Below are 17,626 nucleotides of genomic sequence, written 5' to 3' on the forward strand. Positions count from 1 at the left end.
TCTAGCAGGAGCTCCTTTTCCTGTTTGGCCACACACCCCTGATGTAGCCAATCCTCCAAGAGCTTACAAAGCTCTTTTGTGTCAGCTCTTGGAGGATTGGCTACATCAGGGGTGTGTGGTCTAATATGCAAATGGGCTCCTGCTAGAATCCCACCCCCGGTGGCAGTCATTTTAGATTATGTAGGCAACCCAAAAACGGCTGCTGAATTCTCATGGGGCAATCTCATTAGGTTTCAGCATTCCTTTTATCCCCACCCCAGGATGTTTTTGCTTTAAGTAAGCTTTTGATGTAAATCTGAGGTTTGCGGAAACATCTCCCATTTGCCCCTGGTCCCGCGGTGCAGATGGGTTGGGTTTTTTTTTTTTAATTTACATTATGCAACCAGATCCAGAATCAGCCGTACAGACAGTTTGGTGTAGTGGTTAAGTGTGCGGACTCTTATCTGGGAGAACCGGGTTTGATTCCCCACTCCTCCACTTGCACCTGCTAGCATGGCCTTGGGTCAGCCATAGCTCTGGCAGAGGTTGTCCTTGAAAGGGCAGCTGCTGTGAGAGCCCTCTCCAGCCCCACCCACCTCACAGGGTGTCTGTTGTGGGGGAGGAAGGTAAAGGAGATTGTGAGCCGCTCTGAGACTCTTCGGAGTGGAGGGCGGGATATAAATCCAATATCTTCATCTACCTCACAGGGTGTCTGTTGTGGGGGAGGAAGGTAAAGGAGATTGTGAGCCGCTCTGAGACTCTTCGGAGTGGAGGGCGGGATATAAATCCAATATCTTCTATCTTCTATATCTTCTTCTACAGCCAAACACGGCACTGATTGTTATTATCAGTAACGATAGGGATGGAAGAAAAAAAAAAACCCAACCATATCGCTGTGGTCCAGATGATCAAGTGCATATTTGTATTTTATCTATTCATTGCCAGAGACATCCGTACAAGTAGCAAACGTTTTGCCACAGTGGAGCCCTGGTATTTCATCCCTAGAGCCACGAGGGCAGCTTGCAAGGAACGTATGGCCTGAGCATCACTATACGGCAAGAGGTCAACGGAATTGGTCTGCTATTGCCGCCTCTGCAAAGCAACCCTGGACTTCTTTAGTGGCCATCTAAGTGAGGAGGAGGAGGAGGAGAAGACTGTAGCCAGTTTCAAGAGGGGACTGGATAAACATCTGGAGCAGAGATCCATCAGTGGCTATTAGCCACAGGGTATTGTTGGAACTCTCTGTCTGGGGAAAGTGATGCTCTGTATTCTGTATCAACAGAAGTCTTGTGTCCAAATCACGTGAAGGGATGGTATCGCTTTACTCTGCTCTGGTAAGACCTCCCCTGGAGTCTTGTGTTCAGTTTTGGGTAACACATATTAGAAAGGATATAGAAAAGCTGGAACAGGTCCAGAGGAGGGCGACCAAGATGGTGAGGGGTCTGGAGACTAACTCATATAAGGAAAGGTTGAAGGAGCTGGGGATGTTTAGCCTGGAGAAGAGGCAGCTGTGAGGTGATAGGATCACCATCTTTAAGGACTTGAAAGGCTGTCATATAGAGGATGGTGTGAAATTGTTTTCTGTGGCCCCAGAAGGTAGGACCAGAACCAATGGGTTGAAATTAAATCAAAAGAGTCTCCAGCTCAACATTAGGAAGAACTTCCTGACCAATAGAGCGATTCCTCAGTGGAACAGGCTTCCTCCTTGGGAGGTGGTGGGCTCTCCTTCCTTGGAGGTTTTTAAACAGAGGCTAGATGGCCATCTGACAGCAATGAAGATCCTGTGAATTTAGGGGGAAGTGTTTGAGAGTTTCCTGCATTGTGCAGGGGGTTGGACTAGATGACTCTGGAGGTCCCTTCCAACTCAATGATTCTATGATTCGAAGCACACAGCCAAGAAGTGTTTCTCCAGCAACATGCAGAGAGTGTATTTCTTACAGTTCAATCCCATCATTCCTCCAAAATATTCAAAGGTGTGTGTATGATCCATCCATTCGGATTCTCGTAAGAACATAAGAGAAGCCATGTTGGATCAGGCCAGTGGCCCATCCAGTCCAACACTCTGTGTCACATGAGAACATCAGAGAAGCCATGTTGGATCAGGCCAATGGCCCATCCAGTCCAACACTCTGTGTCACATAAGAACAGAAGAGAAGCCATGTTGGATCAGGCCAATGGCCCCTCCAGTCCAACACTCTGTGTCACATAAGAACATAAGAGAAGCCATGTTGGATCAGGCCACTGGCCCCTCCAGTCCAACACTCTGTGTCACATAAGAACATAAGAGAAGCCATGTTGGATCAGGCCACTGGCCCATCCAGTCCAACACTCTGTGTCACACAGTGGCCAAAAAACCCAAGTGCCATCAGGAGGCCCACCAGTGGGGCCCGAACTCCAGAAGCCCTCCCTCTCTTGCCCCCAAGCACCAAGAACACAGAGCATCACTACCCCAGACAGAATGTGCCATCTATCCGTTGTGGCTAATAGCCTCTGATGGACCTTTTGTTCCATATCTTTATCCAATCCCCTCTTGAAGCTGTCTGGGCTTGCAGACACAACAATCCCGTGTGGCACACTTAGCTGAAGTTACCTAACTGGCTCAAGGTCATACAGTGATGGTCACGGCAGACTGTGGTCTTTAGTCTGATCTCCCAGGCCTGGTCTGCACTAACTTAAGGCTCACTTTACCAAGGGGGGAGTCTCCAGGATCCCCCCCCCAAACCCTATCGGCTCCTACAACAGCAGGCGACAATGAAGTGATGCTCACATCCGGGGGTAGTTTTGTATAAAAATAGGGGGCAGAGCTCCTTAGCATAACTCATTAGCATATGCCACGCCCTGCCCCCAGCCAAAAGCAACCTGACGCAAGAAAGGAGAGCCCCAGGCGAGCGAGGCCTTCTTGGCCTGGCTAGAGATTCAGTCAGCCCAAGCAGGCCTCACTCGCCTGGGGCTCTCCTGGGCCACCACCCTCCTCCACAGTCAAAAGGCCAGCAAGTCACCTACCGCCCAAAATCACCTAAGAAGCGGTGAAAAGGTGGTGTGGGCTTCTCCAGGGGTCAGTGAGGGCTGCTGGGGGTGTGGCAAAGCCCCTGAGGGCTGGCTGGCTGCCTGCTCTCCTAATCCGGGGATTGTTATGCAGCTGCACCTCCTATTCAGTGGACAAGGTAGGCGGGAGGAAGAGGAGGACTGGGACGAGCAACCGGTAAGACCAGGGGTCGTTTGGTAGGAAAATAGGTGGTGGAGCTCATTAGCATATGCCCCCCCCACCAGCCAAAAGCAACCCAAAGCAAGAAAGGAGAGCCCCGGGCGAGTGAGGCCTGCTTGGGCTGGCTAGAGAGCCAGCCAGCCCAAGCAGGCCTTGGTCATCTGGGGCTCTCCTTGGCCGCCCCCGCAGTCAAAAGGCCAGCAAGGCACCCACCCCCCAAAATCATATAAGAAGTGGAGAAAGGGTGGTGCAAGCTTCTCCGGGTGTTAATGAGGGCTGCTGAAGGTGTGGCAACGCCCCTGGTGGCTGGCTGGCTGCCCGCTCTCCTAATACGGGGATTGTTATGCAGCTCCACCTACTATTCAATGGACAAGGTAGGCGGGGAGGAAGAGGAGGAACCCTCAGAAAGGCTCAGGAGCAGTACTCCCGTTTGCTCCCACCAAATCTGAGGCCTGCTCACATCCAAAAAGAACCGCTTTCGAAAGGGCCCGGAGATTCAGAGAGACAGGCGAGTCCGCGGGCAGGAGGGGAACTGAGCCGAAATCCTGGAGAGCTGAACTGAGAGGTAAAGTGGTGGGTGGGGAGGCAGGGAGAGAAACCAACTCCGGCCTGCCAAACCAGAAATAAACTATGCCGAACCTCTGCTGTCGTGGTTATCCGGCGACCATTCAATATTTCCACCCTGGGCAGCGATGTGTTTTCAGTGGGAGATTTACTATGTTAGCTTGGGCAGAGCTCGCCGAGCTTATCTTACAGTGAAAACACTCTCCGGAGGCTTGGGCTCGGCAAAACGGTGCTTTAATCCCCTTGTTTCCCTTTCGGGTGATTACCTGACAAAACCAAAAATTGTTACAGCTTTGCTGAAAAGAAAATGAGGCACTAATAGCCAGAAACCTCTCCAATTAGTTCTGTTATTACCAGCAAATGAGAGCCAGCCATTGCGCCATTAGTGGCCCTCCGAGACGGGCGGCTCGAAGCGCTCTCCTACCAGCGGCTGCCTGCAGCCAGTGGCCCCGCCTTCTCTCGGCCTGATGGCTCGAAGGGGGAAAAAAGTAGTTCTTGAAACTTCTTTGCACAAATTAGATTAACCAGGACAGCTGAGGTGGCCAAAGCGGGCCCTTAAAGCCGTCAGATTAAAACACTTATTAGCCGTGACGGATCCAAAGTTATTTTTTCCAGGCTCGCAACGGCCACTGTGGAAATTTCCAGCTCTCTCCAAGAAGAGCACAATTAACATTAGCGATCCCGGCTTGCAAATGAAAATATATTGTGTTTTCAGATCTCGGGCAGAGAGAGAGAGGGGAGAAAGGCGGGGAGGAGACTTCATCCACACTGGATGGAAAGGAGTGCGGGAGGTAAATGCTCATCGCTCCGGTTATAAAATTCAGAGGCCGAGTTTGCACGTGATCTGAGCCAGGGGTGTCAAACGTATGGCCTGAGGGCTGAATCAGGCCCCCGGAGGGCTCCTATCAGGCCCCTGAGCAACTGACTGTCATCTGCTTCCTTCTCCTTGCTTCTCTTGCTTCCTTCTGCATCACGGTTTGCTTTGCCAGGCTTGCTCAATCGCACAGCAGCTGCAGAGCAAAACCTCTATTTTCTCCATTGGCTGAGGCTCCTCCCTTGGGGAGGAAGGTGAGGAGGCAGAAGCTTGCTTTGCCAGGCACTGTCAATCGCACAGCAGAGCTCCTGAGCCAAGTCTCTTTTCCTTCCAGTGGTTAAGGCTCCTCCCACTCCTGGTCCCCTGGGGAAGGAAGGAAAGAGGCAGAACTTCCTTCGCCCAGTTCCCTGGATCTGGTTCCCATGGGAGAGATAAAAAGAAAGCACCTTTAAGACCAAGAAGAACTGAAGAAGAATTGCAGATTTACACCCTGCCCTTCTCCCTGAATCAGAGACTCAGAGCAGCTTACCATCTCCTATGTCTTCTCCCCCCACAACAGACACCCTGTGAGCTGGGTGGGGCTGACAGGGCTCTCACAGCAGCTGCCCTTTCAAGGACAACTCCTGCGATAACTACGGCTAACCCAGGGCCATCCCAGCAGGTACAAGTGGAGGAATGGGGAATCAAACCCGGTTCTCCCAGATAAGAGCCCGCACACTTCACCACTATACCAAACTGGCTCTCGCAGGAGAATGCTAGCGTTTCAGTCATGTTTTATTATTTAATTGTGTTTGTCTGTGTCCATAATAAAGTTTATATCTCTGCTCCCTAATCTTAAATAGGTACACACATGCCTCGGCCTGACAAGGTCTCATTTATGTCAGATCCGGCCCTCAAAACAAATGACTTCGACACCCGTGATCTGAGCTGTTTACAGACAAGTGAGAACTGACCCAGCTACAGTTGGAGAAGACCTTGCCTTCTGGCGTTGCCAACCTCTGGGTGGGGCCTGAAGACTAGGGTTGCCAAGTCCAATTCAAGAAATATCTGGGGAGTTTGGGGGTGGAGCCAGGAGACTTTGGGGATGGAGCCAGGAGACATTAGGGGTGGAGCCAAGATCAAGGCTGTGACAAGCATAACTGAACTCCAAAGGGAGTTCTGGCCATCACATTTAAAGGGACGGCACACCTTTTCAATGCCTTCCTTCCATAGGAAATCATGAAGGATGGGGGCACCTTCTTTTGGGGCTCATAGAATTGGACCCCCTGGTCCAATCACTTGGGGGGTGTTTTGGAGAGAGGCACTAGATGCTATGCAGAAAATTTGGTGCCTCTACCCCAAAAAACAGCCCCCCCAGAGCCCCAGATACCCACAGATCAATTCTCCATGATTTTCTATGGGAATAAATCTCCCTAGGGAATAATAGAGTTCCCAGCAGACATTTCCCTCCCCTCCCCCTGCTTTCTGACGACCCTGAAGCGGGGGGAGGGCCTCCAAACCGAGGAATCCCCTGCCCCCACCTGGGGATTGGCAACCTTACTGAAGACGTCCTGGAATTACCACTGGTTTCCAAACTTTGGAGGTTGCTTTTCCTGGAGAAAATGCCTGCTTTGGAGGATGGACCATGGGGAATTGTAACCTATTGAGGTTCTTCCCCTCTCCAAACTCTTTCCACAGGCTCCACCTCCAAAATCTCCAGGAATTCCCCCTGACCTGGATTTGGCAACCCTATCACCTCCACCTTTGGTTGAGATTGGATGGCCCTTTCTGCAGCAACGCAGGCACAGTGCCGAGCAGTACCCTGGTATGACCAAGCTCTCAGCATGCCCCACTAACCGTGCCCCACACACCCTCCCTACTGTTCCGTTATCTTCCCTTCGCTGACGGGGCCAACTCAACCCACGAGGCAGAGCCTGCAGAGATCAACGGCCTCCCCATATCAAACTGGAAAGGAAGAAGAAGAAGAAAGAAGAAGAGGAAAGTAGAAGAAAGTAGAAGAAATAAGATGATGATGGTGGTGATATTGGATTTATATCCCGTCCTCCACTCCAAATCTCAGAGTCTCAGAGCGGCTCACAATCTCCTTTATCTTCCTCCCCCACAACAGACACCCTGTGAGGTGGGTGGGGCTGAGAGGACTCTCATAGCAGCTGCCCTTTCAAGGACAACCCCTGCCAGAGCTATGGCTGACCCAAGGCCATTTCAGCAGGTGCAAGTGGAGGAGTAGGGAATCAAACCCGGTTCTCCCAGATAAGAGTCCGCACACTTAACCGCTACACCAGGGGTGGCCAACAGTAGCTCTCCAGATTTTTTTTGCCTACAACTCCCATCAGCCCCAGCCAGCATGGCCAATGGCTGGGGGTGATGGGAGTTGTAGGCAAAAAAAACATCTGGAGAGCTACCGTTGGCCACTGCTGCACTACACCAAACTGGCTCTGTGTTACTGTGTGTTACTCTAACAGAGGGGTTTTGAACTCATGAGTGCTGGATCAGACATAAATGAGACCTTGTCAGGCCTGGTCATGTGTGTCATGAAATTTAATGCTAGGTAGCGGAGATATAAACGTTATAAAGGACACAAACACAACGATTTTTTTTAAAAAAAAACTTAAAACAGGCTTAAAAGATGAGCACTTTTGCAGTATTCTGTTTATTTAACAAGTTTCTGATCATTGGCACCTCGCTTTGAATTATTGAATCAAAATCTGGAGACAATGTCTGTGCTGCAGCAATCTTGAGTATGCTGTTCAGGTGCGTATCTGTAAGCTGTAAACCTTGGCCAAGCAAGCTGTGATGCAGAAGGAAGAAAGAGAGAGGGAGAAGTAAGCAGAGAACAATCAGTTGCTCAGGGGCCAATACAGTCCCATAGCTATGGGGAGGCCCAGCCGCTCTATTAATCCCCCCCCCTTCCCTATGTAGGGCCCCTCCCATTGGGGGGCCCCCAGGACCAGCGAGGGGGAGAGTGGCAGATAGAGAGAGAGAGAACAGCAGTGCGAGAGATGGGGACAGAGTAAGAAAGTGGCCGAGAGAGAGAGAACGGCAGTGCGAAAGACAGGGGGAGAGAGCAAGATAGCGGATGAGAGAGAGAGAATGGCAGCGTGAAAGACAGGGGGACAGATGCAGAGAGCGAGAGAGAGAACGCCAGCCCAAAAGACAGGGGGACAGAGTGAGAGAGCGGCAGAACGGTAGTGTAAGAGAGAAGTGGACAGACAGCAGCAGAGAGACAGGAAGTGGGAGAGCAAGAGAGCAACACCCGCGGCCCTCCCACCAATTTTTTCAGCTCCCGGGTTCCTCCACCTGAAATTTTCTGGCTACGGGCCTGGGCCAATAGGAGCCTTCTGGAGGCCTGATTTGGCCCCTGGGCCGCATGTTTGACACCTGTGCTCTAATATTTCTCGGTAGTTCTGAAAGCCTGGGAGGAAAACAGGGAAGTTTTGTGGGAAACATGTAGGTTTTTTGGAACCCACCCGCCCCCCACAACCCGGGCATTTTTCTGACAAAAAACCAGAAAACTTGGAGAGGAATATCCCATGAAATATAAAACAGAATGAGTGAAGCACTTCTCAATGCAGGGGTGTCAAACATGCAGTTCGATGGCCGAATCAGGCCCCCGGAGGGCTCCTATCAGGCCCCCGAGCAACTGGCTGTCATCTGCTTCCTTCTCCCTATATCTTGTTTCCTTCTGCAGAAGAAGAAGAAGAAGAAGAAGATATTGGATTTATACCCCGCCCTCCACTCCGAAGAGTCTCAGAGCGGCTCACAATCTCCTTTCCCTTCCTCCCCCACAACAGACACCCGGTGAGGTAGATGAAGATATTGGATTTATACCCCGCCCTCCACTCCGAAGAGTCTCAGAGCGGCTCACAATCTCCTTTACCTCCCTCCCCCACAACAGACACCCTGTGAGGTAGATGAAGATATTGGATTTATATCCCGCCCTCCACTCCGAAGAGTCTCAGAGCGGCTCACAATCTCCTTTCCCTTCTTCCCCCACAACAGACACCCTGTGAGGTAGATGAAGATATTGGAATTATATCCCGCCCTCCACTCCGAAGAGTCTCAGAGCGGCTCACAATCTCCTTTCCCTTCCTCCCCCACAACAGACACCCTGTGAGGTGGGTGGGGCTGAGAGGGCTCTCACAGCAGCTGCCCTTTCAAGGACAACCTCTGCCAGAGCTATGGCTGACCCAAGGCCATTCCAGCAGGTGCAAGTGGAGGAGTGGGGAATCAAACCCGGTTCTCCCAGATAAGAGTCGGCACACTTAACCACTACACCAAACTGGCTCTCTGCATAACAGCTTGCTTTGCCAGGCTTGCTCAATTGCTCAGGAGCTACAGAGCAAAACCTCTATTTTCTCTATTGGCTGAAGCTCCTCCCCCCCTCCCCCTGTCCCCTGGGGAAGGAAGGAAAGAGCCAGAGCTTCCTTTGCCTAGTTCCCTGGATCCCATGGGAGAAATACAAAGAAAGCATCCTTAAGACCAATGAGTGCTAACATTTTAAGCATGTTTTAAGTTTTTTAAAAAATATGTATTTGTGTTTGTGTTCTTTATGAAATTTATATCTCTGCTATCTAGTCTTAAATAGGTACACACGTGGCCCGGCCTGACATCGCCCGGCCCCTCAAGGTCTCATTTATGTCAGATCCGGCCCTCAGAACAAATGAGTTCGACACCCCTGTCTTAATGCAAAGTCCTTCTCACCCAAATGTATCGTGTGAGGGAGAAAATCAGAGGACCGTGCCCATTTCTTCTGCAGAATAACTGGGAACCGAACGACAAATCGGGAGCTGAATTGAAACCGGGAACTGAATGAACTAATATTTTCTCTTTCTGAGTCAGAAACACATTTCCTTGAAAACTTTTCACTCAATCGAAATGTATAGCACGAATAAGTTGGAGGACTTCCCCAGGTTTTCCAATGGAACAACTTGGAAATTTGAGGAGAAAGTGGGGGGGAAATGGTCCTGAAACCTTTCCCCCACCACCACCACCCCTTTTGGAATGAAAGACCAGGTATTTTTCAAATCTGTAGCATTGGGGGAAGGGAACGTTGTAGCAGAAACTCCTTTGCATATTAGGCCACGCCCCCCTGATGTAGCCAATCCTCCTGGAGCTGACAGTAGGCCCTGTAAGAAGAGCCCTGTAAGGAATTCTAGCAGGACCTCCTTTGCATATTAGGCCACACACCCCTGATGCAGCCAATCCCCCTGGAGCTTCCAGTAGGCCCTGTACGAAGAGCCCTGTAGGGAATTCTAGCAGGACCTCCTTTGCATATTAGGCCACACACCCCTGATGTAGCCAATCCTCCTGGAGCTTTCAGTAGGCCCTGTATGAAGAGCCCTGTAAGGAATTCTAGCAGGACCTCCTTTGCATATTAGGCCACACCCTCCTGATGTAGCCAATCCTCCTGGAGCTTTCAGTAGGCCCTGTATGAACAGCCCTGTAAGGAATTCTAGCAGGACCTCCTTTGCATATTAGGCCACACCCTCCTGATGTAGCCAATCCTCCTGGAGCTGACAGTAGGCCCTGTAAGAAGAGCCCTACAAACTCTTGGAAGGATTGACTATATCAGGGGGTGTGGCCTAATATGCAAAAGAGTTCCAGCTACCGAAAAAACCCTGTGTAGCATCAAAAAATTACGGAGTGGGATGAAGGAGGAGGAGGATATTGGATTTATATCCCACCCTACACTCTGAATCTCAGAGCGGTCACAACCTCCTTTATCTTCCTCCCCTCCAAAACAGACACCCTGTGAGGTAGGTGGGGCTGGGAGAGTTCTCACAGCAGCTGTCCTTTCAAGGACAACTCGGCGAGAGCTATGGCTAACCCAACGCCATTCCAGCAGGTGCTAGCGGAGGAGTGGGGAATCGATCCTGGTTCTTCCAGATAAGAGTCTGCACGCTTAACCACTACACCAAACTGGCTCTCAGCTGACAGCATTATATAATGGTATCTTGCAGGGGTGGTGAACGGTAGCTCTCCAGATTTTTTTTTTGCCTACAGCTCCCATCAGCCCCAGGCAGCATGGCCAGTGGCTGGGGCTGATGGGAGCTGTCGGCAAAAAAACATCTGGAAAGCAACCGTTGGCTACCCCAGGTTATTGCTTCAGAGGGTGGCTGTGTTGGTCTGCGGAAGAAAATTAAAATTTGAGTCCAGCAGGACTTTAAGAGAGAAGCACTTGCAAGAGTCAAAGCTCCCTTTCTCAGATGGTGAACGGATCTCTGGCGCTCTAAAGCCTGTACCTTGAAACTCGTGTTGGTCTCTAAATCAGGGAGTTGGTCTCTTGTAGGACTCTGAATCCTAGGGGCAGTTCTGAGCACGTAACATACTTTACAGGTGGGGAAACTGTAATCATGGGGAGACAGACTTATCACAGAACAAAATCTAAATCATGAAGTGATTTCTCACAATACAAGAACTCATGGGCATTCGATGAAATTGCTGAGCAGACAGGTTAAAACGGATAAAAGGAAGTCCTTCTTCACCCAAAGGGTGATTAACATGTGGAATTCACTGCCACAGGAGGTGGTTGCGGCCACAAGCATAGCCGGCTTCAAGAGGGGTTTAGATAAAAATATGGAGCAGAGGTCCATCAGTGGCTATTAGCCACAGTGTGTATATATATATATATATATGTGTCAGAAACACATTTCCTTGAAAACTTTTCACTCAATCGAAATGTATAGCACGAATAAGTTGGAGGACTTCCCCAGGTTTTCCAATGGAACAACTTGGAAATTTGAGGGGAAAGTGGGGGGGAAATGGTCCTGCAACCTTTCCCCCCCACACACACACACATATTGCCACTGTGTGACACAGAGTGCTGGACTGGATGGGTCATTGGCCTGATCCAACATGGCTTCTTTTATGTTCTTATGTTACACAGAGTGTTGGACTGGATGGGCCATTGGCCTGATCCAACATGGCTTCTCTTATGTTCTTATGTGACACAGAGTGTTGGACTGGATGGGCCACTGGCCTGATCCAACAGGGCTTCTCCTATGTTCTTATGTGACACAGAGTGTTGGACTGGAGGGGCCATTGGCCTGATCCAACATGGCTTCTCTTATGTTCTTATGTGACACAGAGTGTTGGACTGGATCAGAGGGCAGAGGGAGCGATCCTGGCGCTTGCTGTAAGCGTCAGAGCTGGAGCCAGGCAGGCAGGCACAGAGGAAGCACGCTGCCCCCTCCACAGCCGGCTCTCGCAAAGCGCTGGATTTGCGGAGGGGGCGGGTGCTTCCTCCGTGCCTGCCTGCCTGGCTTCAGCTCTGACGCTTACAGCAAGCGCCTGGATCGGAGGGCAGAGGGAGCGATCCTGGCGCTTGCTGTAAGCGTCAGAGCTGGAGCCAGGCAGGCAGGCACAGAGGAAGCACGCTGCCCCCTCCACAGCCGGCTCTCGCAAAGCGCTGGGTTTGCGGAGGGGGCGGGTGCTTCCTCCGTGCCTGCCTGCCTGGCTTCAGCTCTGACGCTTACAGCAAGCGCCTGGATCGGAGGGCAGAGGGAGCGATCCTGGCGCTTGCTGTAAGCGTCAGAGCTGGAGCCAGGCAGGCAGGCACGGAGGAAGCGCCGGGATCGGAGGCAGCGGATCGCCCCCCCCCCCCCGGAAGGTAGGTGCCGGTACCTTCTGGGGGGGGGGGGCAATCCGCTGCCTCCGATCCCGGCGCTGAAGGAAACCGCCATCAGAAAAAGTAAACATAGCACTAGCACTTTTAAAAAATTAACTTAATTTTAAAGCTTAACCAGATTTTAATTAAATGCTGATAATGTTTGATGTAGTTTTACTCACTTGTATAATTTAACTCTGGACCATGTTGTTAGCCGCCCTGAGCCTGCTCCGGCGGGGAGGGCGGGATACAAATAAAATTTGTTGTTGTTGCTGTTGTTCCTCCGTGCCTGCCTGCCTGGCTCCAGACGCACACACTTCCCCCCCCACACACACTTTTTTTTTGGGGGGGGGGGGAGGGAAGTGCATCTTATGGTGCAAAAAATACGGTATATATATATTCCAAAGAATCCAAATAAAATGTTAATTATTGAGGTTCAGGACCGAACCCAGACTTACCCTTTTCGCCAGCTCCCAGGGACAACCGTCCGAGATCCATTGCCTCCTTCGAGCTCTCCTGCCGGCTTTCGACATCCTCGTTGTCATCGTCAACCTGAGCTTCTATGATAACATCTGGGCTGTCGGCGTCCCCTTTGGCTGGATTGTTCTGCATGGAGGCACCCGGTGGATTGCTGGGGGCATCTGTCTCTTGAGTACCTCCTGTTTCACTTTCACTGCCCTCAGGCTTGATCACCTGAAGCGTAACAAGGAAGAAAAGACGGCTTCTGAAGACAGAGACTGGGACGAGCAACCGGTAAGACCGGGGGTCGTTTGGTAGGAAAATAGGCGGTGGAGCTCATTAGCGTATGCCCCCCCACCAGCCAAAAGCAACCCAAAGCAAGAAAGGAGAGCCCCGGGCGAGCGAGGCCTGCTTGGGCTGGCTAGAGAGCCAGCCAGCCAAAGCAGGCTTCGCTCACCTGGGGCTCTCCTTGGCCGCCCCCGCAGTCAAAAGGCCAGCAAGGCACCCACCCCCCCACCCCAAATCATATAAGAAGTGGAGAAAGGGTGGTGCAAGCTTCTCCGCGTGTTAATGAAGGCTGCTGAAGGTGTGGCAACGCCCCTGGTGGCTGGCTGGCTGCCCTCTCCTAATCCAGGGATTGTTATGCAGCTGCACCTTCTATCCAATGGACAAGGTAGGGGGGAGGGATGGTCGTCAGAAAGGTTCAGGAGCTGTGCTCCTGTGAGCTCCTACTGAATTCAAGGCCTGGGTAAGCACCTATGCAATATCTGGGATCCTCGAAGATCCTCATCCTCCCTGCACCATCTTGGAAGATTTTTCCGGGCTCATCTGACCTGTCATCACAGGGGGACTTCTGTCCACTCTCTGTTTGCTCTGGTTCTAGGCAACACATCATCATCATGGTGATTCATGCTGCGGTCACCTCAAGAATAGATCACTGCAATGCTCTCTACATGGGGCTACCCTTGGCGCTGACTCGGAAACCACAGCTAGTGCAGAACGCTGCGGCGCGGCTGCTAATGGGGCTCCCCCGGTGGGAGCGCATTCGGCCCATGCTGAGAGAGCTGCACTGGCTACCTATTGTGTTCCGAGTCCGTTTCAAGGTGTCGGTATTGACCTTTAAAGCCCTCTATAGTCAGGGGCCTGTCTATCTGCGGGACCGTAGACAAAGAAGTACTTTTCTCCCGTTCTCACAATACAAGAACTCGTGGGCATTCGATGAAATTGCTGAGCAGCCAGGTTAAAACGGATAAAAGGAAGTCCTTCTTCACCCAAAGGGTGATTAACATGTGGAATTCATTGCCACAGGAGGTGGTGGCGGCCACAAGCATAGGAGGTGGTGGCGGCCACAAACCCCAGCTTCAAGAGGGGTTTAGATAAAAATATGGAACAGAGTCCATCAGTGGCTATTAGCCACAGTGTGTGTGTGTGTGTATATATATATATAAATTTTTTGCCACTGTGTGACACAGAGTGTTGGACTGGATGGGCCAGTGGCCTGATCTAACATGGCTTCTCTTATGTTCTTATGTGACACAGAGTGTTGGACTGGATGGGCCAGTGGCCTGATCTAACATGGCTTCTCTTATGTTCTTATGTGACACAGAGTGTTGGACTGGATAGGCCAGTGGCCTGATCTAACATGGCTTCTCTTATGTTCTTATGTGACACAGAGTGTTGGACTGGATGGGCCAGTGGCCTGATCTAACATGGCTTCTCTTATGTTCTTATGACCGCCTTTCTCCACGTGTTCCCCAGAGAGCACTGCGTTCAGGGACAAAAAATCTATTGTCCATCCCTGGACCAAAGGAGGCTAGGTTGCGGCTGATGCGAGCTAGGGCCTTCTCGGTGGCAGCACCAGAGTTGTGGAATGCTGTCCCGGAGGCCATAAGGGCCCTGCGGGATCTTTCTACTTTCCGCGGGGCCTGTAAGACCCAACTGTTCCGACAGGCCTTTGAGACCTAACTGGGAGAGAACTGCCACCCGACATCATTATAGAGAACTACGTGATCACCATCAGAAAAGAAGAACTCGCTTATATTGTAGCGATACAGCACCACGAAACGGTTTTAAAACCTTCAATTGTAATTATGTTTTATTGGTTTTAACTTGAAAATATGAATGCTGTTGGCTGCCCTGAGTCCACTCGCGGAGAGGGCAGGATAGAAATGTAAAGTAATAAATAATAAATAAATCATCATCATTTAAAATAGGGATACAAAAAGAAAAGGAAGCAAAGGAGAATTATAGTTATTACTTTAATCTGTAACTTATTCATCACAAGGATGAATAATCTATCTCGGGTCACATCTGTTGACGAAAAATGGCTTCCGTTTCTGGAATATACTGATTTGGGGAGCCTTGAATTTGAATTTGCGCTCTGAGCAGGGACGTAGAATTTAATTTGATTTTAACTTCATTTGCGATTTGTACCCCGTCCTATCCCGCAAGGCAGGCTCAGGGCAGCTCACAACGTTAAAACGTTGCAATAACAGCAAATAAAACATATCCAATTAAACACAACGAATTTAAAATACCTCATAAACATAACACATAAAATAGAGAGTCGTAACTCCAACAGCGGTCCAGCCGAACACCTCAGTTCAGCAGTTGGTACGACTTCAGCTGGTTGACACCACTTAGCACAGCTTCAGGTCACTAACGCTGCTTAAGGTTTAATTGTGCTTTGTTGCTTTCGCATGCTCGTGCTGGTCAGGTCAAAGGTTTGCTCAATTTGTTAATATGACTGCATGCTGCTGTTTTGTTGCTTTCGCATGCTCATGCTACTCAGATCAAATGTTACTGTTCTGTCATTGTACCATTTTGCATTCTAAACCACTGGCCTACCAGATAATTTCACTTCACTGTCATTGGTTCTTAAATCTGTACCGTGTTGCATTCTGGGCCGCTGCCAACCAGCTCTGTATGGCTCTGCTCAGCTATGTATGGCTTTGCTCACTGTGCCAGATTCCTCGTCTGAGTAAACGTCATTAAGAGCACACGAAAGCTGACGTTCTAAATAAAAATGGGTTGGTCTTAAAGGTGCCACTTGACTCCTGCTTTGTTCAACTGCTTCAGGCCAACACGGCTGCCCGCTTGGATCTAGCCACTGCCTACCACCTCAGTATGGCTCTGCTCAGCTATGTATGGCTTTGCTCGCTGTCCCGGGATTCCTCGTCTGAGGAAGCGTGCTTAAGAGCACACGAAAGATGACGTTCTGAATAAAAATGGGTTGGTCTTCAAGATGCGACTTGACTCCTGCTTTCTTCAACTACTTAAGGTAGTAACTCAGATCCTCGACCCAGCTCAAGCATATGGATAGTAAAGTGCTAGGGAAAGGTTTCAGAGGACGCCCGGCAGATTAAAAGCCTGGCAGAACAGCTCCACTCCATTTTACGGGCCCTGCAAAACTTAGGTAAGTCTTGCAGGGCCCGGATCTTCAATGGGAGCTCATTCCACCAGGCAAGGGCCTGGACTGAAAAGGCCCTGGCCCGCGTTGAGGCCAACTGGGAGTCCTTAGGGCCAATGATAACAAGAAGATGTTGTGTAGATGACCTCAAAGTCTAGGGGGAGGCTCATATGGGGAGAGGCAGTCCCGAAGATATGCAGGCCCCAGGCCTTGGAGTTTCCATCATCATCATCATCATCATCATCATCATCATCATCATCATCATCATCATATTTATATCCCGCCCTCCCCACCGAAGCAGGCTCAGGGCGGCTGTCAGATGATGTATCATCCTAGCCTGTGGCTCCAGAGGGGACTCATCTAGATCCCTCAGGGAACTCGGAGAGCCAGTTTGGTGTAGTGGTTAAGTGCGCGGACTCTTATCTGGGAGAACCGGGTTTGATTCCCCACTCCTCCACTTGCAGCTGCTGGAATGGCCTTGGGTCAGCCACAGCTCTAGCAGAGGTTGTCCTTGAAAGGGCAGCTGCTGTCAGCCCTCTCATCCCCACCCACCTCACAGGGTGTCTGTTGGGGAGGGGAAGGTAAAGGAGATTGTGAGCTGCTCTGAGACTCTTCGGAGTGGAGGGCGGGATATAAATCCAATATCTTTCTCTACTTCACAGGGTGTCTGTTGGGGGGGGGGGAGGTAAAGGAGATTGTGAGCCGCTCTGAGACTCTTCGGAGTGGAGGGCAGGATATAAATCCAATATCTTCATCTACCTCACAGGGTGTCTGTTGTGGGGGAAGGAAGGTGAAGGAAATTGTGAGCCGCTCTGAGACTCTTCGGAGTGGAGGGCAGGATATAAATCCAATATCTTCATCGACCTCACAGGGTGTCTGTTGTGGGGGGAGGAAGGTAAAGGAGATTGTGAGCCGTTCTGAGATTCTTCGGAGTGGAGGGTGGGATATAAATCCAATATCTTCATCTACCTCACAGGGTGTCTGTTGTGGGGGAGGAAGGTAAAGGAGATTGTGAGCCGCTCTGAGACTCTTCGGAGTGGAGGGCAGGATATAAATCCAATATCTTCATCGCCCTCATAGGGTGTTGTGGGGGGAGAAAGGTAAAGGAGATTGTGAGCCGTTCTGAGACTCTTCGGAGTGGAGGGCGGGATATACATCCAATATCTTCTTCTACCTCACAGGGTGTCTGTTGTGGGGGAGGAAGGGAGAGGAGATTGTGAGCCGCTCTGAGACTCTTCGGAGTGGAGGGCGGGATATAAATCCAATATCTTCATCTACCTCACAGGGTGTCTGTTGTGGGGAAGGAAGGTAAAGGAGATTGTGAGCCGCTCTGAGGCTCTTCGGAGTGGAGGGCGGGATATAAATCCCATATCATCTTCTTCTTCTTCTCCCCTCATCAGCAAACCTCACATTTTACATCTTCAAATAATACAACCCGTTTGCTACCTTGCCTTCTAAAGAATTTCCCCTTCTGCCTTACTGCCAGAGCTGTTGCCAGCTACACTGAGCGTGGAGTGATGTATAATTTAGTGTGCGGGAACATTGAGTTTCCTTGCCCCAAGGACTAAGCAGAAGGAAGAGAATCCAGGT

The 17,626-nt window shown here is 50.6% G+C and overlaps 1 protein-coding gene across 1 annotated transcript in view; it reads right to left on the minus strand.

Moving 5' to 3' along the window:
• Nucleotides 1–17,626, minus strand: part of DIS3L2 (DIS3 like 3'-5' exoribonuclease 2) — a 419,389-nt gene that overhangs the window by 236,416 nt on the left and 165,347 nt on the right. The window contains 1 exon segment of the mRNA XM_060242825.1: nucleotides 12,627–12,861. Within this exon segment, the coding sequence (XP_060098808.1) occupies nucleotides 12,627–12,861 (235 nt within the window).

This window comes from Heteronotia binoei, chromosome 6 (genome assembly GCF_032191835.1).
Source record: "Heteronotia binoei isolate CCM8104 ecotype False Entrance Well chromosome 6, APGP_CSIRO_Hbin_v1, whole genome shotgun sequence".
In the NCBI taxonomy this organism is placed as follows: Eukaryota; Metazoa; Chordata; class Lepidosauria; order Squamata; family Gekkonidae; genus Heteronotia; species Heteronotia binoei.